Source organism: Microchirus variegatus (genome assembly GCF_963457635.1).
Source record: "Microchirus variegatus genome assembly, chromosome: 10".
Lineage (NCBI taxonomy): Eukaryota > Metazoa > Chordata > Actinopteri > Pleuronectiformes > Soleidae > Microchirus > Microchirus variegatus.
In genome coordinates this window covers 1,070,436-1,097,350 of record NC_139811.1, presented here as the reverse complement: position 1 = coordinate 1,097,350, position 26,915 = coordinate 1,070,436, and the positions used below count along the sequence as shown (strand labels likewise).

The following is a 26,915-nucleotide window of genomic DNA, read 5'->3' as shown; positions in this document are numbered from 1 at the left end:
GGCATGTTGCAGACTATATCGTGAATCTCGAGGCTTCAAAATGGTTCGTTTTGCAGCCAAAAGACAAGACTACGACCACTTTTCTAAACAGTCTATGACTGAAGGACTTCCTGTTGTTCGAGTCTGTGGTCCACATTGTTGAGATGGAAAAGAAAAGGTTGTTTTGGCAGTTTTCACTCTTTCTACTCGTTCTCCATCTGTGTCCCTCCCTCCCTCCCTCCCTCCCCCCCTCCCCTTCCCTTCATCTCCGTCTCACAATCCTGGCTGGTGTCTCTCAGTCAGTCTTGGTGGTTTTGCGTCTCCAGGGGTAAATCAGCTCCCCGACAAACAGCTTCTTGACCAGTGCTGCCCACGAGTCTTTGGGGTAGCAGCTGTAGGTGGGAGTGCGATACGTCTGCACCACCGAGCTGCACGGCAGAGGGTTAATCTGAGGGACACGAGACACAGGACATGAGACACTGGACACGAGACACAGGACACGAGACGACAAACAAAACAGCAGCTGTGTGAGAAAAAACACAGTAACAGAAGCCAGAGATGGTTGCCATGGTGAAGCATATATACATACACATATACACACATATATTATACACACACATATATACACATATATACATGTATGTATATATACATACATGTATATGTATATATACATACATGTATATATACATACATGTATATATACATACATGTATATGTATATATACATACATGTATATGTATATATACATACATGTATATATACATACATGTATATGTATATATACATACATGTATATGTATATATACATACATGTATATATACATACATGTATATGTATATATACATACATGTATATGTATATATACATACATGTATATATACATACATACATATATACATACATACATACATACATATATACATGTATATACATACATATATACATACATACATACATGTATACATACATACATGTATGTATATATACATACATATATATATACACATACATATATATATATATACATACATACATATATACATACATATACGTATATATATACGTATATATATACATACATATACGTATATATATACGTATATGTATACATATATATACGTATACATATACGTATATATATACGTATATGTATACATATATATACGTATATGTATACATATATATACGTATATGTATACATATATATACGTATATGTATACATATATATACGTATATGTATACATATATATACGTATATGTATACATATATATACATATATATATATGTATACATATATATACGTATATGTATACATATATATACGTATATGTATACATACATATACGTATATGTATACATATATATACGTATATGTATACATATATATACATATATGTATACATATATATACGTATATGTATACATATATACGTATATGTATACATATATATACATATATATATATATATATATACATATATATATGTATACATATATATACATATATGTATACATATATATACGTATATGTATACATATATACGTATATGTATACATATATATACATATATATATATATATATATACATATATATATATATATATATATATATATATATAAATATATATATATATATATACATACATTCATACATACATACATACATATATATATATATATATATATATACATATACATACATTATATAAAATAAGTTCAACATGAAGCCCATGTGATGCGTCACCTCCATCAGCAGGTGAAGAGCCGTCCCAGGTTCCTCAGACAGCACTCGGAACTTTACACCTTCTGTAAAAACACATGACGTCCATTACACATTCATCCATTCACCAAACGACTCGCGGTCACAGCAAAATCCCCTCGCTCTAACACAGAGAACAGTGTTGTCATGTACAGCGTGTGTTCGTGTGTATATATACACAGGTCATCTATCTGTTAGGCAGCGTTCACACCTGCCAGTCTGTACGAGCGACACACGCGGAGGACCACGGCGAACAGCGGGAAGGAGTTGATGAAGTCCACGCTGAGGTGGAGGACGCCCTGGAAAAGCACCACGCCCAGACGCAACTGCAAAACCACACACACACACACACACACACATTTACAGTATGCCATGGATCGTCAGATTTTTCCTTTTTTCCTCGTTAATGGATGGTGTGTCGTTTACTTTTGTCATTGTACCTAAAATAAGTCAATGAAATAAGACACAGTGAGGATGTGAACCTGAGAAACATGTGGTTATTATTATTCTGCTGCACACACAGTGTCCAGTGCCGCCTCAGACAGGAGTGTACCACTCACCAGAGTGAAGACCAGGTAGTAAAGTGCTGTGGTGGGAAGCAGGAAGAGCAGGATGGTGAAGAGCAGCGTCCCGATGAAGAGCTGGAGCGTCACAACCACAAAAACACACACTGAGTGAAAGTGTGGACCTCTGACGACAAGTATGGTCCTGTGTGTGTGTGTGTGTGTGTGTGTGTGTGTGTGTGTGTGTGTGTGTGTGTGTGTGTGTGTGTGTTACCTGGTCCAGGTCGTAGGAGCAGGAGTCCACCCTCTGCCTCAGGACGTTCCACTTCTTCCCTCTGAAGAGTCTCCAGAGAGACGAGAGGCCGTAGATCTTCAGACAGTAGAGCCTGAATATCACACACACACACTGGATTTTAGCTCACAGGGACACTGGAGCTGCTGGTCCTCTGCTGCCTCGTGTGGTCACTTTGTATCACTTAAATAAATGTAAAAATAAATAAATGTTTAAAGCCGAAGTCACAAATGCAAACACATTTGAACTGATGGAGTGATGGAGGCAGCAGTGGATCAACAACTCCCGTGACCTGGGACTTTGGTGTGGGAGAGCGAGTGCTTTTTATAAATTCTGTTTCCTTTAAAAAAAAGACAGTCAAATAACTATAAAACGCAGTGAACACGTTGTTCAGTTATCGTAGACTGACACAGTTATTCTCACCTGGCTCCGTAAACATAGAAGCAGTAGATGTGGAAGGTGAGCAGAGCCACCATGTCGGAGAAGAGCGAGAGGGCAAAGGTCAGGCCAAGGCTGGCTGACAGGCCACCGTACCACAGGATGCCCTCCACGAAGGGAGACATCAGGTGGATGTAGCCTAGACAGACACAGGTTTGGATGGATGATGCTTTAAAAACTGATTTGATCTCTTTTTCAAAGCTTTCACAACAAGTGAGATCCTGGAAAATAATGCCTGTGTGCGTGTGTGTGCGAGTGTGTGTGTGTGTGTGTGTAACTCACTGATCCACAGGTGAATGTGGTAGAGGAAGAAGCGTCCCAGAACCTGGTCCAGGGCCCGGTTCATCTTCAGACCTGCAGGAGCTCCCATCAGCCACTGCAGCAGCTCCTGCAGCTCTTTGGACACGTGCTAAGGGAAAAACCACAACGGTTAAGAACGTGAAAGAGAAAACTCTCCCTCTACAGCACGTGTCAAACTCAAGGACCCAGATGTGGCCCGACACGTCATTTCATGTGGCCCGCGAGTGATTAATTGGTCTTAAAGATCTGTGTCAAAATAGGTCTATGCTGCTTAAAGGCGTGCCTTGACCATAAACTACATTTCCCATAATGCATGGCGATTGCGTTACCCTCAAAGTGATGGCACCCTGCCTCTAGATGGCAGTGTATCATTGTATATGCAATCACGCGACGAGTGAAATTGAGATTGAGACTGTGATTGCAGCAAAAGCCACCAAAAACGATGCGGCAGTGAAAGCTAGTTTTATTGTGGCTGAAGAAATCAGCCGTGCTTTTTCTGAGGGTGTGTTGTAGTTACCTTTAGTTTACATAATATTTGGTTACATTTAGTTACATTTATTCTGTATGATAGTTACATCTGGCCCTTTGAGGGGAACCATTATGCTCAGTGACCCTCAGTGAAAATGAGTTTGACAGCCCTGCTCTACAGTGACGTTAAACGACACCATCCACCGGGTTCTAGCCCCTTTTTACACACACACACACACTTACATCAGCTGCTGGCACCAGTGTGTTGGCCAACATGCTGATGTGATCGTCCCTGTAGAGCCACCAGATGAGTAACCAGCCGAGAGCCACGTCCACCAGGAACGACACCAAGATATTTGCTTTCCTGTGGACGGTCAGAGACACGTGGAGGTGGAGCCACACGTGACATTCATTTCATTTAAAAGTCGATGGTAAAGTAATGGTTGTAACGCTCCACTAAAAATGGAGAAGATGGCAGAATCAACACATTTCACTCACCTCATGAACTGATGGTGTCCGGCGGCCGGCGTGGGCGAGCTGAGCGTCCTCATGTGTTCGGTTCTGTAGCTCAGCTGGACACACGTGGACATTTTACTGCCCACGAAGCGAAGCGGGAACAGGCTGAATACGCTGCGGGGGGGAAATGGAACACGTTCAACTCAGTCACCGAGTCTGAGGGAGCCGCTATGACCCACACACGGTGATTATTTATCTACGGTCAGAGCGATAAAAGAATATTTTTGACAGTAAAGCTCCGGTAGCCGGCGTCACGCACATGAAACACTTAAATAATAATAAAAACACAGTCTGCTCTCACCGGATGTTGCAGAGCCACGCCCACAGCGACAGCAGCCAGCTGAGCAGCAGGCAGAGGGGGACAGAGGCTTGTTTGAGCAGCTCCACGATGATGCTGGCCTCTCGGCCTTCAGACTGCCAGTGCGTGGTCTTCAGCGGCCCGTCGTCGTATCGGTCCAGGAAGAAGAGCGGCCGACTGCTGGCCACCGTCTGGAACACCTGGACACGAGAAGCTGCTTTAACACGTGGAAACGTTACACTTTCTTACACCTTCTTTTTATTCTTATTTTGGCGGAGCACGAAAGTGAAGAACACCGTTTTCTTTTGTGTCGTTAAAATGTTAAAGTTATTGCTGTTGACACACAGAGTGAATCACAGGTTACCTCACGACACATGGTCCATGATATCACAATACAACAATTCTGGGATTTCAGTTTACAGTTGCTTCTCCAATTGTCCTCCCTGTGACACAGCCACCTAGTGGCCTGGAATGCCATGACACAAATAAATGAGACACGGCTCATACATGGGGACGTATGTTGTGTCTTGGTCACCTGTCTCAGCTCAGACGGAGGATGAGTTTTCGGGTCGGGGACTCCGTTCTCGACAGGGTGAAGCTGCGACAGCATCACCTTCATCTGATCATAGTGGACAAAGATCACCTTCTCCTCTTCCTCCTCCTCTTCCTCCTCTTCCTCCTCCTCCTCCTCCTCGTGCTTCTCACCGTCCTTCTTCTCTGAAACCTTCTGCTGAGCTGCTGCTGCTCCACCTGTCATATCAGACATAAATGCATCTTCAACTCCAGGATGATTTTAAAACACACACAAAGAGAAGTTTGTTTTTATACAACGACACCAGGAGAATCCTCGCTCAGTACATCAGCATGCTACATGCTACTGTTCATGTCCAAGCAAACACACTCAGGCTGCAACGATGGAAAACAAACAAATTCACAGATATGTTTATCCCCATTATTCCGTACGCAGGCAGCGCATAACTCGATTTTAGCAATTAATCTGCATTTGTAGTTTAGGAGTTTGTAGTTTTTGTTCTTAATTTAATGTTATATCAATCAAGAGTCTTTATTGTCATTATGAGATCACCAAGAGATTTTGCAGCGATTCCCGGGTTAAAGGCACAACAAAAAAACAAATAAATAACTATATATATATAGCTTGAAGCCAGTGAGAAAGTTTGCTGAAAAGTCAGCCATCTTGTTTTGAGGCTTGTGTTTTGTTTGTATCAATAAAACAAGTGTAGTTTGTGTATAAGAAGGAATAAAAAATGACTTTGGTGCGAGATGGTAAATGTGTAGTTATGATCTCACTTTGACTGCGGCTGAGGACATCGCAGGTGAAGCCCGTCTTGCCCATCTGGCGGCTGATCTGGAGCCAGCGCTCCTGTGGGAAGATGGTGCTCAGGTCTTTGAGGAAGTTCTCCATCCCCTCCTGACCATCTTTGGGTAAACTCCAGGATCCCAGCACCGACAGCTCCACCCTGCTCTGAGCCTGGATCTGAGAGAGAGGGGAAAGAAACGATGGAGGTCAGAGAGACTTCAGAGAAACCATGTATTTTTATTTTTCATTCTGGTTCATTTGGATTAATTCAGCCACAACAAAAAATATATAATCTGTGACTGTCATCTCTGTCGTGGCTGAGAAGACAGAATAATTCCCTTTTTTCCCCCACAATTCAGACGAAACAGCATAATTGCTTGATATTTTCAAGAGAAAAACGTTCTCAAATATGTAACACATTCAGCACTTTTCACGCAGAGATTTGTAATGAAAAATTGTGACATCAAATATCCACTAAAAACTTCAATGCTGTTGCCAAAGTGATCGATCCAGAGTGTGAGTGAGCTGTAAGCGCCCCCTGCTGGGCTGTTGTGGAGATTTTAACCACACACTGACCTGCTGGATGTACTGTTTGACCTGCCCGGGGATGAACGGGTAGTGGATGACCGCCAGCACTATGGCTGAGTCCTGTCCTGTGATCCATCGGCCGATCAGCAGTCCACTGTCTGCGCGGTTACAGCACTGTGGGAAGAAGACCTTCAGCACCATGATGTCACTGCTGCTCAGGGATCAGCATCCAGAAGCTGCAAACAGTGACGGGAAAGACACAATAAGAAGACTTCAAATCTTCATTGAGATTCATCGCTGATAAAAAAACAAACTTCTGAATCAAATCAAATTTTATTTGTTTAGAGACAAATTAGGGCTGTAAATAATGATATTGATTATTTTCACGAGAGATCAAGTACCCTCTGCAATTTTTCTGCTTTTTAAACATGAATGTTTTCCTGGTTTCTTTGCTTCATATAACAAAGAAATCATTGAAACAGAATGATTTTGGTTTGTGGACAAAAACAAGACGTTTGAGAACATCATCATTTCCAGGTTTGAGAAACACTGAAATTAATCATTTACAGTTACAACCTTAGTTTACTTGCTGTATATAACACAAAACAAAACATTTGAGAACAGCATCGTTTTGAGATTTTAGGGCAACATTTTCTGACATTTCATGGAGCAGACAAGTAATCAATAACCGATGGACTAATCAATCATGAAAACACTTTGATGCAGACATAGACAAAAGCAATCGACTGAATCTCATTCAACAAGCAACTAATCTCACTATATGCCAAAGATAAACCTTGGTTTTGGTACCGCGGTACTGGCGTATCGCGAGATTTTAATATCGTTACATCCTTTGTGACATAATCGAGAGCAACGATATAAAACACAAGACAAACACATTGACCTATATTCAGTATTATTTGAACATTTACCTCCAGATGTGGTACAAAGATTGACGTTTCCGTGGAAATGAACTCAACCCGCGTTAGCCGAATGAATGAGCGGATCCTTTACCTCACGATACTGTTGAAAATAAAGCGCCGCGGCAGGAAAACGGTTAAATTTGACGCTTTTTTAAAAAAGAGCGTGTGTTGAACCTGTCGAGACTGAGCCGTTGGCCTCGTTTTTGCCCTTCACACGCCGAGCTTGACGCGTGTTGTTGTGACAACACACAAACGCCCGGAGCGAGATTATCATCGATTTCACAGACGCCAACACAGTCAATGACAGTGAAGCGGGTTTGAAGCGGGTTAGCTGCGGCGTTAGCTGCGGCGTTAGCAGGACGAACGCAAACAAATCATCAAACTCCGCGAACTTCACCCGTATGAAGTCAAACTTAACTAAACTTTCTGAATCTACAGATTTCATTAAAACACGTGGTGGTATACAAGTTTTTTAAATAGTAACAGTTTTACCTTCTTTATCAGCGACACGAGCTTTCACCTTCCATCTGAAACGCCATCAAACCGCCGCCATTTTCTTTGTTGACAGTCCAGTGCCTAAGTGGCGCCGGGTGGAAACAAACATCACACTCGTGTGTGTTCCTATCAAAAACGTACTCCTTTTAAAAATTTCAAGCGGAAAATGAATAAAAACAAATTTTGTTTATTAAGGTAAACGTGTTTTTTAGTTTCATTTGAAAGATCGTGAAGTTTCATCGCACCGCAATGTCCGGTTTTACGTAAAAGAAAAAAGAAAAGAAAAACGTGATAAATAATAAATAAAATCACGAAAGATTAACTTAATAAAAGAAGCCAGTTTCCAGCACTTGAAGAATAATATACATATATTAGTACGTCATAATTATGAGACACTAAATCATGTCGAAATAGCATCTCATAACCATGACTTAACATCTCAACATCTCTTAATTATTGTTATATATGTTTTAAAGCGTCATTCAACCATCTTGATATTAAAAAACGTTTAAAAAAACAATACATTGTTTAATATATAAAATAGTATACATATTACAAATAATAAACATGGAAAGTAAGTGTGTATGTAAAGTAAAATGCATTTTACTGTTTGTTTATCTTATTTTATTATTGTATTATTTTATTATAGGCAATGCAAGGTTTCAACAGCCAGAAGTAAACAAAGGAGAAGCTGGAAGATGTTCAATGAAAATATGAATATGAACACCTGGAAATACACCTGTGATTTGACAATGGCATTTTCTAATGAAACAAAACAAACAAAAACGTTGCAGAGTTATAATCTGAGTATTACTCACCAGTAAATGTTATCTGCTGTGTGTGTGTGTGTGTGTGAGGAGTTGGCCCAACTGTAAAGACATTTATCTGCTCTTACAGTGACTCAGCAAGAAAAGAGCGCCAAGAAAACCCTGAAGGAGATACACACTGACTACTAGTAGTAGTAGTAGTAGTAGTAGTAGTCGTAGTATGTGTGTACTTTATTTAAATGAAAAAAAATCTTAAACTGAAAATGAATTAAATAAAATATCCAAAAATCACTAAAAGAAAAACAGTTTAACTCATGATTACTCTACACATGTGGAAATATCATTAATTATTTGTTTTACCTCTCACAAAATATTCTATACATAGTCATTATATATATACATATATAAATATATGTATATATATAGAGAGAGAGAGAGAGAGAGAGAGAGAGAGAGAGAGAGAGAGAGAGAGAGAGAGAGAGAGAGAGAATGAATATTGTCATTATACGTAATTTCTGGTGATTGAGGTTTTCATATGAATTCTTAGTTTATTATTATTTATGGTATTTTGAAACAAGTTCAGCAAAATGTTTAAAATGAATGAAATTATTTTGCGCCTCACGTCATAAATTATCATGTGATTTATTTCTATTTTAGATGAAGGAAATCGACCTTTTGTCTTTCACCCTCCAGTCCAGGTGGTGGCAGTAACGCGCCACTGAACACCAAACAAAGAGGAATGCGGAAGTAAACAAACACACGCGTGGCTCTGTTTCGTGTCGCCTCGGGTGTTGGGAGCAGAGAGTTTTTACATAGCAGAGAGTTTTTAAAGATGGAGAAAACCGTGACAGATTTCCAGCGCTTCTTCTTCTCCATGACTCGTCTGTCTTCTTTTCCCTGGAGTGTGAGTGGCGCCGAACTCCGTTCAGAAATGTGTCCGTTTATGTTTCTCAGCTCAGCGGCGGATTTTCTCACCGACAGAACGTAACGGAGATGGCGTTTCAGTCATGACTGGGCTTTTCGGGATAATTCGGCTCGGATTTCATACACTGGACACCCGTGATTGTGGTTGTGTGAGACAAAAACAGATTTTAGCCATTAAACAAAAGACTCAACCAGTAAATTCCAGACCAGTTTAACTTTCACGATATCTTTAAGAACATGTTCACGTCTTTATCTCTAATAGACTTTTCCAACAGGAAACTGAAGTTTGTAAACCACTCACTCTCCCACACCAAAGTCACTCACTCTCCCACACCAAAGCCCATAGTGTAAACCAGTGATTTTAACATCACAGCACACAGGATTTCACAGGAGTTGTTGATCCACTGCTGCCTCCATCACTAACTTACAATGTCTGATTTTGTACAATTCGGCTTTAAAAATGTTGCATTCAGATTTACTTCAGTGACACAAAGTGACCACACGAGGCAGCAGAGGACCAGCAGCTCCTGTGTCCCTGTGAGCTAAAATCACTGATTTTCTCTATGGGCTTTGGTGTGGGAGAGTGAGTGGTTTACAAACGTCAGTTTCCTGTTGGAGAAATCTGTCTAACAGTGAAGATAAAGACGTGAACATGTTCTAATGATACTGTGGACTTAAACTACTTGTTTAAGTCTTTCGTTAAGTGGCTAAAATGAATTTTTTTCTCGCCAGCAGCCCTGATGTTTTCATTGAGAGCGAACCTCAGCGTGTCCAGCTGGTACTCAGCAGCAGGGGGCGCACAGATCACAGCGTGTCAATACTTCATGGAACCACACTTTTAAACGGTCCTCTGATGACTGATGATCTCTAACTCATCACTTCTCTCAGTTTCTAGAAGAAAATCTGCAAAGCAACAAATCGAGCCATTTAATTTCCGACATTTTGAAACAGGTACGGCTGCTGCCCTCACCTCACCTCACCTCACCTGTCCTGCTGCGTTTGTCATGTCACAAACACTAACGTGTCCTTCATGTGTTTGTTTTGTATTTTTTAGACGTGTCTTCACTCTCTGTGCAGGAAGTTTCCTCCGTCGGTCAAATACAGGAGGCTGTTTCTGTCCGAGCTCGTCAGACGGGTTTGTTCTCTGTCCAGGAACAACTTGAAAATAAAGTGTTGACGCTGTTATAGATGACACATTGTCTCCTGACTGAGGTGTGTGTGTGTGTGTGTGTGTGTGTGTGTGTGTGTGTGTGTGTGTGTGTGTGTGTGTGTGTACAGCAGGAGGCTGCAGGCTGTGAACCTCTGGACGAGCTCTACGACGCTCTGGCGGAGGTTTTGGTTTCTGAAGACGCAGCAGAGTTCTGCTACAAAAGTTATTTACTGGTACGAAACCGTTTTTCCTGTAAAATGTGAGAAAATGTTGATCAGCGTTTGTCAAACCTGGAAATGACGACGTTCTCAAATGTCTTTGTTTTCGTCCTCAAACCAGAATGATTCAGTTTTAAGTATTTTTGTTTTATGGAGCAAAGAAAGCAGAAAAATATTCACATTTAAGAAGCTGAAAAACGACAGAAACTGGTTTTAATTATTAAAACAGATTAACTGATGGATCAACAATGGATGAATCATTATAAAACTATGATGAAGAAGAGTATCATCTGTATAGAGACGTATAACAAGCTGGAAAACTACCTTTCCTGAACCTATAGGGGGCAGCAGAGCCTGTAAGTAAATACGGCTCATTATCCCGTTAGAGAATTAACATGAGCAGAGCTGTTAAACCAGGAAGTGATGACACTCTCAAATGTCTTTGTTTTTGTCCTCAAACCAAAATGATTCATTTTGAATTATTTCTTGTTTTTTGGAGCAAAGAAACACTGACTGATTAGTTTAGTCATGGCTTAATCGTTGCAGTGGCCGTGTGGGCGTGGCCGTGTGGGCGTGGCCGTGTGTGTCCGTGGTGTCATCATGTTGGTTTGTGTCCTGCAGCCTGATGGTGACGCGGTCAGTCTGCTGGAGAACGTGGCTCTGATCTCACAGGGAACCACAGGTCTGGTGACGTGGGAGAGCGCCCTCTACCTGGCAGAGTGGGCTCTGGATCATCCGCAGACGTTCACCGGCAGGTACCAGGGTTACACAACCTGAGTCATTTATCTGAAACTCTGTTATCTACTCATTTGTGCAAATTTCATCGGGATTAGAAACTTCAGAATCCGTTAACTTGAACCTAGAGTTAGGCTGTGGATGGATGCAGTCATAATAAAGCGTATGAGCGCAGAGTCAGGGCCGACTCTACTGCAGCGCCCCCTAGTGCTGAGTGAAAACATGGCACACCGAATAAAATCAACCTCATTTTAAGTCTATGACAACTTTAGAACGTCTTTATCTCACTGTTAGACAGACTTTAACGACAGAAAACTGTGTAAACCACTCACTCTCCCACACCAAAGTCCATAGAGAAAATCAGTGATTTTAGCTCACAGGGACACAGGAGCTGCTGGTCCTCTGCTGCCTCGTGTGGTCACTTTTTGTCACGGAGGTCAATCTGAACGAAGAATTTTAAAAGCCGAATTGACAAAATAAGACATTATAACTTAGTGATGGAGGCAGCAGTGGATCAACAACTCCTGTGTGCTGTGATGTTAAAATCACTTGTTTACTCTATGGGCTTTGGTGTGGGAGAGTGAGTGGTTTACAAACTTCAGTTTGCACAAGGAAAAGTCTGTCTAACAGTGAGATAAAGACGTGAACATAAGTCCAGTATAAAGTTCATTATTGTGATTGTGTTTTATAACAATAAGCTCCTCCTCTTCCTGTGTGCAGGACGGTTCTGGAGCTGGGCAGCGGCGTGGGATTGACCGGTATCACCATCTGTCGCTCCTGCAGCCCGCTGAGGTTCGTCTTCAGCGACTGTCACCCCGGCGTCCTGCACAAGCTCAGAGCTAACGTGGAGCTGAGCGGTCTGAGCGGAGCCACGACGCCCGCGGTCAGCGTGGAGCGGCTGGACTGGACATCGACGACGGACGAGCGGTTACAAGAGATCGCCGCAGACGTCGTCATCGCTGCAGGTCAGAGATGGTCCTGGCGACAACAACCCGGTTTACAGAAGAGATCATTTTCAGAGATAGAATTCCTTCAACTCACACGACCTCGCTCACTTTCCCACACCAATGTCCATAGAGACAATCAGTGATTTTAGCTCACAGGGACACAGGAGCTGCTGGTCCTCCGCTGCCTCCTGTGGTCACTTTGTGTTAGATTAGATTAATTAAAGATTTCAAACACAGAAGTCCCTAAATTAAGACAGCAGAGGAGCAGCAGCTCCTTTTTCTCTGTGGACTTTGGTGTGGGAGAGTGAGTGTTTGTTGGTATGAGAAAGGTTGTTGGTGGTTTTGAGATCGTAAAATTTAGCAACATTCTCCGCTCTGAGACGCTGCGTGTGTGTCCCCTGGATAATTTGATTCGATGAACCAACCTCACGGATGTTTCCCCTCACGTTCCAGATGTGGTGTACGACCCCGACGTGGTCGGAAGTCTGGTGACGCTGCTGTCCGACATCCTGAGGGGATTGAGTCCCGAGGTTCTCATCTGCTCCACCGTCCGAAACCAGGAAACGTACGACGGCTTTAAGATGCAGCTGAGTACGAAAAACACCAAAAACACACACCAAATCACATACAGGAGGCATGCATATATATACGTATATATATGTGTATAAACAAACATTTATATATACGTGTATATATATGTGTATATACATAAACATTTATACATATATATATACACACATGTATACACGTATATATATATATATATATATATACACATACGAATATATACACACACCTTTACTGCAGCCAGCCACCAGGGGGAGCTGTCGTTCCCTCCATCTTACTGTTTTTCTGTTTGAAAACCATTGACCTGTGACCTGTGTTTGTCTGGACAGGAAGTGCAGGGATCAGCCATCATGTGATCACGGGAGGCGTCAGTCACGTGTTTCCTTACAACAGAGCGTCAAACATAGAAATGATTCGACTGCAGCGATGACACCACGCCTCCACTGTCGCACAATAAACATTTTTATTTACAAAAGTTTGTCAACGTCTCTTTTATACAAAACACGATCCTCCATCATCATCATCATCGACTGAAGAATAAAAGCAGCTAAACTAAACGTGCGTTCACATCTGACACATCTGTTGCCTAGCGACAGTGAGAACATGATCTGGATCAGTTCCTCCTGAAGGAATCACCGCTGCGTCCAGATAAACACAAACATCCCAGACGTTTGTGTTTATCTGGACGCAGCGGTGATGAGCGGCAGGACGTTCTGGTCCCAGTTGTCATCCCAGCAGCGCCCCCTGCTGCTGCGGAGGTTCTTCCTGAACACATCCAGACATCCCGTTGAACCGGGAAACTCCGACAGCAGAGACTGAGAAGACACAAGACACCAAGACAGAGGGACATCAGTGGCTCCAAGAGGGAATAAAGGGACAGTTCAGGGTTATTTTGTTTGTAAACCACTCACTCTCCCACACCAAAGCCCATATCACAGCACACAGGAGTTCACAGGAGTTGTTGTCTTTTTTCCACTGCTGCCTCCGTCACTAAATTCGAATGTCTGATTCTGTAAAATTCGGCATTACAAATTCCTTATTCAGATTGACCTCAGTGACACAAAGTGACCACACGAGGCAGCAGAGGGCCAGCAGCTCCTGTGTCCCTGTGAGCTAAAATCACTGATTTTCTCTATGGGCTTTGGTGTGGGAGAGTGAGTGGTTTACAAACTTCAGTTTCCTGTTTGTAAAGTCTGTCTAAAAGTGAAGATAAAGTAACAAACCGGCAGATATTATTACGCGAGTCTTTTAAGTGGTTAGAATTCAATCCACAGCATTAAAACAAGACAATAATCTCATTTATTTGTTTGTATTTTGTGTAAATGGACTGTATCGTCTCACCTTGAGCTGCTCAGTGAGCTCCTGAGAGTCTGAGAAGATCAGGCCGTTCTCCTCGTGCTTCACCAGCTCATGTAAACTGAACAGAACACATGATCAGTGCAGGTTCACACAAGGCTTATTATCTATGAATATTGTGGAGTAACATAAAAACACGTGTTCTATATGAATGAACTAATACAATGAAAGATATAAAAATTGATAATTTATTTTACAAGATCGTGATTGTAAACCATTTTTATTGTGTTATGTTTACGTGTGTTTTATATAAGAGGTAGTAAAAAGTCTCTTACAGGCTCTTATTTTGAAAGCCAGGTTTAAAGGAAGTGGTGCTATGTAAGATTGGTTCATGACGGGATCCGGTGAGTAAAGTTGAACGTAAACACTCAGTTACACTAACAAAACCAAAGATAACACAAAAAATTTGTATTTTATGTAATAAGAAAACTACTGACTGCAAAACTGACACATTTATCTGATAAGAATAACCAATAAAATGAGAGAGAACTACTAAAATATGTTTTTATATTCTAAGAGCAAATGCTAAAACCAAAGATATACATTTTAAAACCCTGAACCCGCTGTAAACTCTTTTGGACAGGAAGTACAAATGTAACACTGACAGTAACATCACTGCCGCGTGTGCGAGTGCGGACACAAAATGGCCGCTCACCAGTGGAAGCGGACGGCACAAACAGGCAGACAGCAGCCGAACATGTCCACCACCTTCATGGGCAGATCCAGGCCGCTGGACGACTTGTGGAGACAAACGCCCAGATCTGCAGCCCCTGGTGGACAAAACACCACAGAACGCTGTATTATTTGACCTCGTCTGACCTTTGACCCAGAGTTTTTAAATTCGTCTCCTCTCCGATCGAGTTTGACAGATTCTCTTCACGCCGACACTGACGTTCACGAGTGAGTCGAGTCTTTTGAACGATGAGAACCATATAAGCAAATTGTCCACGGCTCGTGAAGTCCTCTGTATCAACTTGGGGGGAGGAGCCAAGCACACCGTCCCGCCCCCACTGACCACACAAAGGGGAGGGGCTAAAATAATACCACAGAAACGTAGCCTGCTTATTTTTTTATTGTGAGGGAAAGGTAATAAAATAGTGACGTAACTGACAAAGCAAGGGGATATGGCGCCACCTTATGGACTGATTACAATGAAAACACAAGACAAATGAAAAAAGAATCAATATCTCACAATAACTTCCACCAATAAATACATATCGGTGTAGGAGGTGTACGTTTCAATCATTCTGATCCAAATATTAACTTCGAATTACAACCAGTGATTACTTTCCTGATAAAAATGACTTTTTAACACCAGTTTGGCTTCTAAAAAAATAATTAAATATAAAAATGAGCCACACGAGTTCCGGCTCGGAAAGTCTGTTCCTTTTACTGTGCATCATGATAACGTTCTCTAAAGATAAGAGTGATAAGAGTTTACGTTACCTAATAAAAGAGGATAATCCTCCGGCTCCAGCCACGGAGTGCAGATCTTCACGTGCTGGAAATGCAGAGCGTCGATCAGCTTCTTGTAGTGTTCCTTCTGAGGACCTTTACCTACACACACACACACACACACACACACACAAACAAACAAATCAATGAATAAGTAAAGACACAAACCACAGACCGACTTCACAGCGGAGCAGCATCGTACCTGTGATCACACAAACCAGCGACGGTAGAGAAGCTCCTCCACTGACCAAACCTTCGTAATCTGCCGTGAACAAAGAGACGAGCAGACAAAGTGTGACCGTGACGCGTTTTAAGCTCCGCCCACAAACACAACATCAAACCCCCGTCGTACCTTCAAGAGCGCTCAGCAGGATGGAGAAGTCCTCGTCCTCTGTGGAGACAAAGACCGAAAACAAAGACGACATCAATCGATCAACTGGTCAACAATCAATCGATCAATCGACCTAAAGCTATGTTTCGGCTGATGTGAATCTCTCCAGTGTCTGATCAATAAACCGCTCTTTTTCATAGTACAGTTTTAGCTCGACTCGACTCTGTCATGTTGTTTTCCATGACTTCATAGCTCCTCCTCAAAGTGGGCGCAGTCATCATATCACTAATGTGTGAAACTGTGGTGACGTGGTTTTCTATTTAAAAAAAAAAAATCGTTTTAACTTTAATCTACAGTTGGACATTGTGGTCTTTGACGTCGCACTCATGACTCTTCAGTGACGACACTCTCTGACCAATCAGAGGCCGGCAGTCTGATGACATCACAGTTTAGTATCGGCTCAGCTGAACCTCATCAGAGTCCTGCTACAACTGTATGATAGAAAAGCACCATAGTCTGATCTAATCTATCTAATCTAACAAAAAAAAAAACATGTCAAATTTATAAACAAACAAATGAAAAAATGAATTAGACAGAAATGATTTGTATATAAATATAAACACCAAGCGTGTTCCACTCACCGGTCCAGCTGGTGCTGCTGAGCAGCAGCGCCGGTCGCTCCGCCCTCAGCGTCACAGAGTCATCAGTGAGGTCACGCACAGAGAAGACGGTCGTCTCCGCCTCATCATCGTCACAGCTGAGAAATCAGTCAGTCATCAGTATAAACATAAGAAACAGTGTCATGTACAAATATAACAGACGGATAACGAGCCTCTGTGTCTCAGACTCAAACGACCTCACTAAACCATCTAAACCAGGACTCTGAGTGTCTGGTCCAGTCAGTCAGGGACCAGTGAAGTCTGAAAAAGGTCCAACTTTTTGACAAACACACATGGAAATAATAATATTTATGATGATATTTCACATCATGTCACATTAAAAGTGATTGTTTTGATATGGAACGAAAAGAAGTTAATATAAACGTATAGTATAAACGTTTTTATGATGCAAATTTAACATAGTAATAAAAAAAACACATAGAAATAACTCGCTTACAGCTGAAACTAATGATTATTTTCATAATGGATTAATCTGGTGATTATTTTCTCGATTGGTTCATAAGATGCTAAAAAATGTTGATCAGTGTTTGTCAAACCTGGAAATGACGATGTCTTTGTTTTTGTCTACAAACCAAAATGATTCAGTTTGAATGATTATTCACATTTAGGAAGCTAAACACAATCAGAAATCTGGTTTTTAATAAAGAAAAAAAGCTTCAAACCGATGAATCGATTATCAAAATTGTTGACGATTAATTTAGTAATCGATTAATAATCGATGAATCGTTTCAGCTCTAAACTCATAAGTTGATATTCAGTGGGTCTTAACATGGAAGTTTGAGACCACTGATCTAAACTATGACTTTAAAGAGGACATGTTAACCACATGTTGTGGTTTATATTTTATAATTCATCTCACTGATACTGATGTCCAAACACTTTTAACCGTAGTAACTGTCAGAACACTGAACATTTGTTCAACATTGTGTAAAACACACAGTAAAGCAAAGACAACACCGTCTCTCACCCTCTGAGCTGGAACTGAGGATAAATGTGGGCGAGTCTCCTGAAGAGCTCGTGCTGCAGCTTCAGAGGAGTCTCTCTGAAGATGGAGGCCGGTCTGTCGTAGACGGTCGTCGCCCTGCGGACGTTCAACTGTCAGCGCTGTCTGTACGACTGTGCATGCATAATAATGACACTACATGGGCCACACAGCTTAGAACTCTATCTACGTATGACTTAAGTTTGATTTGATTGGACAAAAGAAATCCTACTTGATGCCCCAGTTTCTCTGCAGGTCGTCCTTCATTGCGTTGGTGACACACAGGTGGTGAGCAGCCAAAGGACCAAACAAGTGCTCGTACCTGAGAGGAGACGAGAAGAACACATCATCTAAACCGAAATAAAACCAAAAATGACATTTAAATAAACTTCTAGACCAGCACAGACAGTGCTGCCTCGTGTGGTTGAGTTCAGTCACTGCAGTACGAACCACTTGGCCAGCCGGACCACTGGGTGTCTCCGTCCATGACTCAGGGCCATGATGGTGTAGCCGTAGTTGTGCCAGTCGATGATGAACGTGCTGCCGCGCAGGACGCACGCCAACCAGGCCACTGCGATACTGGGCAGACCAGGAGGATTCTGGGATACGAAGGTCAACAAAAACATCGACGGTGAGGAAGTGAGGGAACCCCACAGAGCGACTCACACTGAATATATGACAGACTTTTTAATGACAATAATCACTGTTTACTCACAATTCATCACAGTCGATTGGGAAATCATCGAAACTTCAAATAATAAAATCTATCTTAATCTATTTTAAGAATATGTTCACAACTTTATTTAATCTGGAGTTTATTCATTAGAAATTTATAAAATGAACATGGAATATTTAAACAGATTGAGGATTTAATTAAAATGAAGGACATGCTATTGTTATTGACATTAAAGGGCAGTGTCTTATAATTAAAATAATTCACATTAAAAGGTAAATTAAAAGAAAAAGTCAGGAGAAATGAAATCTCTGCAGGTCTAAGATGTGTTAAAGGTATAGTTCAGGTTGTTTGAAGTCTGGTTGTATCAAGATAAATGTATATTTGAGCCTCCAAACAAAAGAACAATTTAGTAAATTCTACTCCTGCTTAAGTCTATGACACCTTAAGAATGTGTGCTACTTTATCTCACGGTCACCAAAGCCCATAGAGAAAATCAGTGATTTAAGCTCACGGGGACACAGGAGCTTTGTGTCACTGAGGTCAATGTGAATGAAGGATTTCAAACACTGAATTGACAAAATAAGACATTTGAATTTAGTGATGGAGGCAACAGTGGATCAACAACTCCTGTGAACTCAGGTGTGCTGTGATCAGCAAAGTGGACTTTGGTGTGGGAGAGTGAGGGTGAGCCTCCACATCTCCGTCTGGTTCCCTCTGCTCAAAGTACTGACAAACCACACTTTAAAAACACGTAACTGTCTCATTAAATAGCTTGAGATTCTGAGCACTGTATCTGGTCTAGCATCTGAGAGAAACTTCCGGCCCGTCTGTCCCTCCGTACAAACGTGGCGTTCATTACGGTTTAATAGCTTTGAACAAACCTGCAGCAGAACGTGAGACTGGAGCTCCATCCTCAGCAGCACAGACACAAGCTGCAGACTCTGAACCATCACCTTCGTCACATATGTGAGCAGCTTTGGTCCCACTGGTGGAAACATCAACCGCAGCACAGACAGCATTTTGTTTTTAGGAAAAACGACAGAAAATCCCAGAGGAAACGTGCGACACGAACACCTGCACTTACCTCCAACACTTTTCACCTCTGTTATGGGGACAATCCTGATTCTTTCCTCTCTCAACACGTCCTGGTGAGGTTTGGAGTCTGAAATTAACAAATTCATGAATAAATGATTGTGAACATGTCTTCCTGATGAGGGTTTAGTGTTATTACATAAGTGTGTTATATTAAACTGATCGAGCAGTTCAATTTGTCTCATTTAGTCACATAAACATAATAATATAGCATGTGATTTGCTAAAAGGTCCAGTCTGTAAACATTACACGACTTTACAATACACCAAGTGTGTTTGCTTACGTGTAGATTTACTTTTTGACTTTCATAGCCTTTGGTTAAAGCTGCGATTTATTTAATTCAGAGGTCAGAGGTCAGACCTGGGAGTGGCGTGACAAAAAAAACACGGATGCTAACATGTCGTTACCTGTCTAGAGTAATGCTATACACACACACAAACAGTGTAAAAACTAGTGCTGTCAAACGTTAACGCGCTAACAGCGTTTAACGGCGTCAACGTTAACGCACGTGACCGAAAAAAGACGCGTGACGTCATATTTACGTGACTCCCGATTGTTAAAATGAGTCTCTAAAGTAACGCTAAACTTTAAAAACAGAGGCACACATACGCAGTACACGGGTACGCTGGTAATTTGTAGCGCTGCTCTTTTCCTTTAATAAACAGACCGCTCCAGTTCCACTGTAGGCTAACGCTAACGGCGCTTAAGGAGCTAAGGCAGCTAACGGAGCTAACTGGTAAACGGTGCCTGGACTCTGGTGTTGCGGCACGTAAACATGACGTCACACAAGTCTTTTTCCCGTCAGTCGTCATGGAAACGTGTCGAGCGTTAACCTATTGCACAGCACTAGTAAAAACATGTCTACAATAAATAATAATAATCTTAACGTTAATAGCAGCAGTAAAAAAAAGCACCAGGTGTTATCACTGATTTTAAAAAGGGCCTTGTTTTAAGAAGGTCGCCATCTTTTGCTGCTACAGTCGATAGATGAGAAAACTGCTTAAAAGATTGTCATTCTTTCTGGTCTTTGCAGGCCACCGTAGTTCACGGACACACCGTTTGTTACGGTCTTCACTCTCACCAGTAGATGTCACTAGTTCTTCCACGTTGCACCTTACAGTGAAGTCAACGGCGAACTTTAATTGAGTATTCTGAAGCGGAAATTAGTGGCGGACACTGACTCACCGACAAACCCGACAAAGGTCACATTAAAGCCGTGTTTACTGAGGGACAGCGCGTGATACTGCATCCGAGGACTGCGGCCGATGTCCCCGAGCACCAGCACACACACCCGCCGCTCAGCCCCGCAGTCCCGCCGCCGCAAACAGCGCAGCCACAGCGCCAGCAGCAGCGGCAGCAGTGCGGTGAGCAGCGTGACGCACACGAGCGGCGCAGACACGCCGGAAAACAGCGCGGCAAGCGACGCAATCAGCGTCAGAACAGTGACAAGCGCCGCGCCGCTGACGGGCGACGCCATGTTTGTTTGTACTTCAAAATGACGTGGCTCAGTGGAGTGGGCGGGGCTTCAGATTTAAAGGGACAGCAGACGCAGTGACGCATTTTATTTAAAGTCACTCGCCCCCTGTCGGCGATGAATAAAATAACAATTTACTCAGTGATGACTTTGTACTTTGTGTGAAATATGTTTTATTTGACTTTACAAGAAAGAACATGAATGTGAGAAAATTAAAAACGGAATCATATATAAATAAATTATCTACCTCCTGTAATCAAGAAAAATAAAATGGAACAGAACTATGTGTGCGACCGATTTACTGTCAAACAATCAGGAAGGTTTTGCTGTTGACGTGAGTCGCAGTCGTCTCGGAATCCTATGTGGGAGTTTGTGAGGTTGCTCCGACTTTCCGACTTTGGACTGAAACTGGAACGCAGTTTTCAGCAGCAGGGGGCAGTCACAGCACACACTCATATATTTAACCTAAAATATATTCATATTATTTAAATTAATATTATGTATTTACGGTGGCCTGGAAGTGCAAACCATTATTTCAAAATGTGAAACAATGTACAGAAATGTACATTTTTGAAAACAAATGAATAAAACATGAACATTTTTTCAATGTAAATTTGTTTAAACTTTGTGTTTCATGTTTTTGTAATAATGGTTTTTGCACTTCCAGGCCACCGTATGTATTACATAATTGAGAAAATAAAAGTGTCTGTACATTTTACTGAATTATAATATATTTTTAATCAAACTCTGACGTCACGTGTATCCGCCCCCATCACCCCCCAATGTCAGAGCAAAGGCAGCCTCTCTCTCTCTCTCGGTCTGTCTGTCTGTCTGTCTCTCTCTCTCTCTGTCTGTCTCTCTCTCTCTCTCTCCGTCTGTCCCGAAGCCCCAGACTGGTCTGATCCCGGTGTCAGGAGCACACGATGCGGGCAGCGAGGCTCCGGGCGGCCGCCCCGGTGCTGCTGGCTCTGGTGGCCGCGGTGAGCGTCTCTCGTGCGGAGATGATCGATGAGGTCCTGAGCAGCCTCTCCAGAGGCGCGAGCTTCCTGGAGCAGCAGCACGAGCACATCAACCTGGACGGGGTGGTCGGGTTCCTCATGATGCAGGGTAGGTCCAAACAAAACAGTCCCGGTCCCGGTCCCGGTCCCGAAGTGTCCTTTTAACACGCAGACAACTTCGTTCCTCATGTAGGACAAATGACGTCACTCTCCTTCCCATTCATGTGTGTGGGGTTTCTCCTGACCGTCCATAATTCCAGCTGAAGATACAGACTGAAGGTCCACTGTGTAACCATTGTGTAGATGTGAATTATAATAGTTAAAGTGTGTTTGTATGAGTGTATAATCACTTTAAAATAATAAAAGCAGATGATAAACAGCAGAGAAACACGTCCATCTTGGAATCCTATGTCTGCGTTTGTCAGGTTGCTCCGACTTTCCCAGTCAAAAATCTGAGGAAATTCCGACTAAAACTGGAAGTGAACGAGGGAGCGTTTGGAATAGTACCAAAATAAATCAGTATTTTGGTACCCTTCCCTTGGGATACAAGAGTAGTGGTACGGTCCAGAATGGGTGGAGCTAGACCAAAGTCAGTCAGCTGATTGGTCGCAGTCTATTCTCATACAAAGCTCGACTTTGTCATGTTGAGACAAACAGCCACAAACCCAACAGGGAAAGAAGAGCTGCTGGACGTCCTCCTTTGTTGTCTGTTTGTGTTGCATTCAATGTCCGGTACGACGTCGCGCCATCGGGCATGACCCAAAACCCAACCCACCAATCGAAACACATGCCTGATCCAGGACTTCACCATTCCAAACCGTACTGTACTGTACCACGCTGAGTGAGAGTGAGAGTACCATGATGGATTCACAGCATCAGAGGTTCACCAGGTCCAGTGTTATCAGTGAATATCATTCAAACGCCTGACGTCCATTTCTTTTCTGTGGCAGCTGAGCTGAAGGAAGCTGTTCGGACGTGGCCTCACACCGACCTGGTCAGCTGGGCTCAGAGAACCACCGCCGTCGAGCTGGTCAGACGTCTGGACCAAAGCCTCAACAAGGCCGTCGTTGCCCTTCAGCAAAACGACCCCAAGTACTACAGAGGTGAGTCTGACCTGATGTAAGCGAGGCTATGAAGCGATGACACCTTGTAAAAAATAAATGAAATAATAAATAATAGAACATAAGGAACAGTAGGGCTTTAGGAACAGAGGACTCTGGGAGCAGAGCACCATGGGAACAAGACTTTGGGCTTTTGGAGAGAGAGAACTTAAGGAACATACAATTTGTAGAGAACTTGTAGAACAATCGTGAACTCGCACAGTTTTTCATCTCGTCATGTTCAGAGTTTGAGCCCCTGCTTTCGTGGAGTTTCTGGTTGATTCCTCAGTCGTGGAGCTCCACAGATCCCAGCCTGGTCTACTCGTCCACCATGACCACAGAGTGTTATGATGAACAGCTCAGTGACAAATGTCTGACCCTGCTGCTGGGAACCTGGTATGAACACACACTGGTACCATCATCACCATCACCACCATCACCATCACCATCACCATCACCATCACCATCCCCATCACCATCACCACCATGATCATCATCATCACCACCATCATCACCATCACCAGCACCATCATCATCACCACCATCATCATCATCATCATCATCATCACCAACATCATCATCACCATCACCATCATCATCATCACCATCACCATCACCATCACCATCACCACCATCACCATCACCATCACCATCATCACCACCAACATCACCATCACCATCATCACCATCATCATCATCACCATCATCACCATCACCATCACCATCATCACCACCAACATCACCATCACCACCATCATCATCATCATAACCATCATCACCATCATCATCATCATCATCATAACCATCATCACCATCATCACCATCATCACCATCACCATCATCACCATCATCATCACCATCACCACCATCATCATCATCATCACCACCACCATCACCATCACCATCACCACCATCATCATCACCATCACCACCATCATCACCACCATCATCACTGGTGTGAGTCGTGTGTTTTCTCTGAACAGGAAGATAAACGGGACGCCGTGCATCGTCACCAAACCCTGTCGTGACACCATGACTCGCTTCGGTTGTCCTCATTACTCCCTGTCCCACCAGCTGCTCTACTTCATGATTGGAAAAATGGTGAGATGTTTGATTGACTTCTGTTTGTTTGTAAGAGAAAACGCTGAGTCATTGTGTCAACAAATTACTGAGTGTGTGTGTGTGTGCGTGCTCAGAGAGGCTGCACCAACCTGCTGAAAGGCGACATGCGAGCGTCCCGCGTCAACATGACCGAGCGGAACTACGAGAAGATCTTCTGCTCCAACATGATGAAGACCAACGAGGACATCATCAGAGACGGTCTGACTGAGCAGACGGTCGACATCTTCATTGAAAACAGTGAGTTCAGTTTCCACAGGAACATTCACATCGCCGTGGCTTCAGACTAGACGTTGGACGAAACACATTTCTACATTACATTTTTTTTTTAGCTTTAGTTCCGGTGTGTTAATCTTCACAGCGACGACTGAAGCTACTTTTTTGCTGTTTGGCGAAACAGACAAAAGACTGTTTCTAAGTTTATTGAGAAGTTAAAACGCTCTCTCTCTCACAGTCCTGATCTGTGGATTGGTCGGTTTCTCCGACTTCTACAAAGCTGATTGGCTGCAGCACATCCTCAGGCTGCAGGACGACGAGGTCGGCTGCTTCGGGAGAGACAGTGAGTGTTTGTACCATGGTTTACAGGACACAGCATGTTGTGTCACGAGTCATACGTTCACTCTCTAATAACAAATTCATTTTACTCTCACGTTGTATTTAACATCTAATATCTCATCAAAAGTAATTCAAAAAAGTTCACTTTTTTTTTTGTGGAGGTTTCATGGTGGCTTGATTCTCTGCGCTGTGTTTCCTTTAGAGAGCATCATCTCTCAGATCATCGGAGACGAGTTGCTGGAGCAGCTGCAGCCTCACAGGAGAGTGAAGAGGAGGGAGAAGATACTTCAGGGTCAGTCTGAGTCTCTGTGATCTTCACATTCATGGATGGAAATCAATCGATGATGATTGATTTGTCATTTTGGTTTATTTTCCTCTCGCCCTCGTCACAGACGGCTGCTCCAGTCACATGACGGCGGTGGCGGTCGGTGCTCTGGGAGGTTACCTGAACTATTACCTGACAGAGCAGGACATTACGAAGAGGCCGCTCTCCTGAACACACACACACACACACACACTGAGCCTTAGGCTCCTCCCCCCGCTGCCACATGAGCTTAACGCAGTAGAAGGTCAGGTAGAGACGAGCTGCCGGCGACGATGAAATACTGAAGACATTTTCTTTTAGTGTATTTTCACACGTGCTGATGGATGATGTAACATTCTTCAAAACAAACGTCTTTAAAAACCGCCGTCGTCTTCTTCTTAGCGATGACTCATCACATTTCACGGCGCATCAGCCCCCGATTCACGCTGCGTTCCATTTACATCGGAAGTTGGAACCGGGAGCAACGATTTTCCGTGTTGAAAGAACGTCCGCCTTAACTCAGAAATATTCCGACTTCCGAGTACAACTAGAACGCAGCACAACCTCAGACATCCACCGTCGTCGCTAGATGTTAGCCCCGCCCACTCGCCAAGCGTTAACACAAAGCGTTTGTGCGAGTGTGGTCGTTTGACACACCAAAGAAAAATAATCTAACACAAGATCCTTTTCATCCAAAAATAATCTTTATTGTCTTTAAATGTTTCTCTTCTCTTCACACGTGAATTCATGACGACATATAAACTATTATCATGTATTTAACGTTTAACAGAATAAACACGACTAATGAAACTGAAGATGGAATGTGATGTTATTGTTCTAACTGTGTGCTTGTATTTGTTACCTCTTGAGGACCTGTCATAAACACTGACCTTGTGAGGACCAGTAGTCGTTGTTTTCCGTCGTCATGCGTACGTCTCATTACCATAACTACGAGAACCGGAAAGCAGCGGAATAAAACGTCCACACACGTCATCACGGACGAGATTCACGTTTGTGACGTCAGCTTCTCAGTTCTGTCATTCCTTAACGGTTGAAGAACTGCCAAATGAAAGCGTCACATGGCGCCACAGAGCATCACAGAGCGCCACAGAGCATTACAGAGCGTCACACAGTGGCATAGAGCATCACAGAGCGTCAGTGTCATAGAGCGTCACAGAGTTAAAGAGTTTTGTTAAAGAGCGCCACAGAGCGTCAGAGAGTGTCAGAGTGCCAGAGTGTCACATGGAGTCATAGAGCATCATAAAGTGTCACGTCGTCATAGAGCATCACATGTAGTCATAGAGCATCACGTGGCGTCACGTCGTCTCAGAGCATCACATGTCGTCATAGAACATCACATGGCGTCACAGAGTGTCACAGAGCGAAAGAGAGCATCATAGAGCGTCTCAGAGCATCACATGTTGTCATAGGACATCACATGGCGTCACAGAGCGTCACATGTCAGCACAGAGTGCCACAGAGCATCACATGGCGTCACAGAGCGTCACATGGCGTCACAGAGCGTCACATGTCAGCACAGAGTGCCACAGAGCATCACATGGCGTCACAGAGCGTCACAGAGCGTCACATGTCAGCAGAGTGCCACAGAGCATCACATGGCGTCACAGAGCGTCACATATCAGCACAGAGTGACACAGAG

General features: G+C 42.9%; 4 protein-coding genes across 6 annotated transcripts; 2 read left to right on the top strand and 2 right to left on the bottom strand.

Annotated features, from left to right (window-relative positions):
• Window positions 1-269: 269 nt before the first annotated feature.
• Window positions 270-7,901, bottom strand: pigq (phosphatidylinositol glycan anchor biosynthesis, class Q). 2 transcript variants are annotated; one of them, XM_083896305.1, is made up of 14 exons: window positions 7,823-7,901; window positions 6,456-6,643; window positions 5,870-6,056; window positions 5,097-5,311; window positions 4,565-4,761; window positions 4,246-4,377; window positions 3,991-4,111; window positions 3,262-3,388; window positions 2,965-3,118; window positions 2,524-2,635; window positions 2,307-2,387; window positions 1,958-2,072; window positions 1,732-1,793; window positions 270-502 (listed from the first exon to the last, which is right to left on the bottom strand). In XM_083896305.1, the coding sequence occupies exons 2-14, from the start codon at window positions 6,606-6,608 to the stop codon at window positions 275-277; spliced, it is 1,884 nt and encodes a 627-aa protein (XP_083752431.1). In that variant the 5' UTR covers window positions 6,609-6,643; window positions 7,823-7,901; the 3' UTR covers window positions 270-274. The 2 variants fall into 2 exon arrangements, with proteins under 2 accessions (XP_083752431.1, XP_083752432.1); XM_083896306.1 differs by having other exon boundaries at window positions 270-427.
• A 1,468-nt stretch (window positions 7,902-9,369) lies between these two features.
• Window positions 9,370-13,575, top strand: eef2kmt (eukaryotic elongation factor 2 lysine methyltransferase). 2 transcript variants are annotated; one of them, XM_083896312.1, is made up of 8 exons: window positions 9,371-9,496; window positions 10,405-10,467; window positions 10,571-10,651; window positions 10,795-10,899; window positions 11,506-11,639; window positions 12,340-12,584; window positions 13,020-13,157; window positions 13,463-13,575. In XM_083896312.1, exons 1-8 carry the CDS (start codon window positions 9,425-9,427, stop codon window positions 13,561-13,563), a joined length of 939 nt encoding a protein of 312 aa, XP_083752438.1. In that variant the 5' UTR covers window positions 9,371-9,424; the 3' UTR covers window positions 13,564-13,575. The 2 variants fall into 2 exon arrangements, with proteins under 2 accessions (XP_083752439.1, XP_083752438.1); XM_083896313.1 differs by lacking the exons at window positions 10,405-10,467; window positions 10,571-10,651 and having other exon boundaries at window positions 9,370-9,496; window positions 10,798-10,899.
• A 235-nt stretch (window positions 13,576-13,810) lies between these two features.
• On the bottom strand, window positions 13,811-21,182 carry alg1 (ALG1 chitobiosyldiphosphodolichol beta-mannosyltransferase; the record flags this gene model as incomplete). Its single annotated transcript, XM_083896469.1, has 13 exons — window positions 13,811-13,948; window positions 14,475-14,550; window positions 15,145-15,259; window positions 15,936-16,046; window positions 16,147-16,206; window positions 16,297-16,335; window positions 16,917-17,032; window positions 17,923-18,036; window positions 18,170-18,259; window positions 18,388-18,536; window positions 19,495-19,598; window positions 19,698-19,775; window positions 20,891-21,182. The coding sequence occupies 13 exons, from the start codon at window positions 21,180-21,182 to the stop codon at window positions 13,811-13,813; spliced, it is 1,482 nt and encodes a 493-aa protein (XP_083752595.1).
• Window positions 21,183-22,102: 920 nt separating this feature from the next.
• On the top strand, window positions 22,103-25,974 carry cUnh16orf89 (chromosome Un C16orf89 homolog; the record flags this gene model as incomplete). Its single annotated transcript, XM_083896311.1, has 8 exons — window positions 22,103-22,286; window positions 23,128-23,280; window positions 23,523-23,673; window positions 24,261-24,378; window positions 24,474-24,636; window positions 24,851-24,955; window positions 25,154-25,243; window positions 25,344-25,974. The coding sequence occupies 8 exons, from the start codon at window positions 22,103-22,105 to the stop codon at window positions 25,445-25,447; spliced, it is 1,068 nt and encodes a 355-aa protein (XP_083752437.1). The 3' UTR covers window positions 25,448-25,974.
• Window positions 25,975-26,915: the final 941 nt, after the last annotated feature.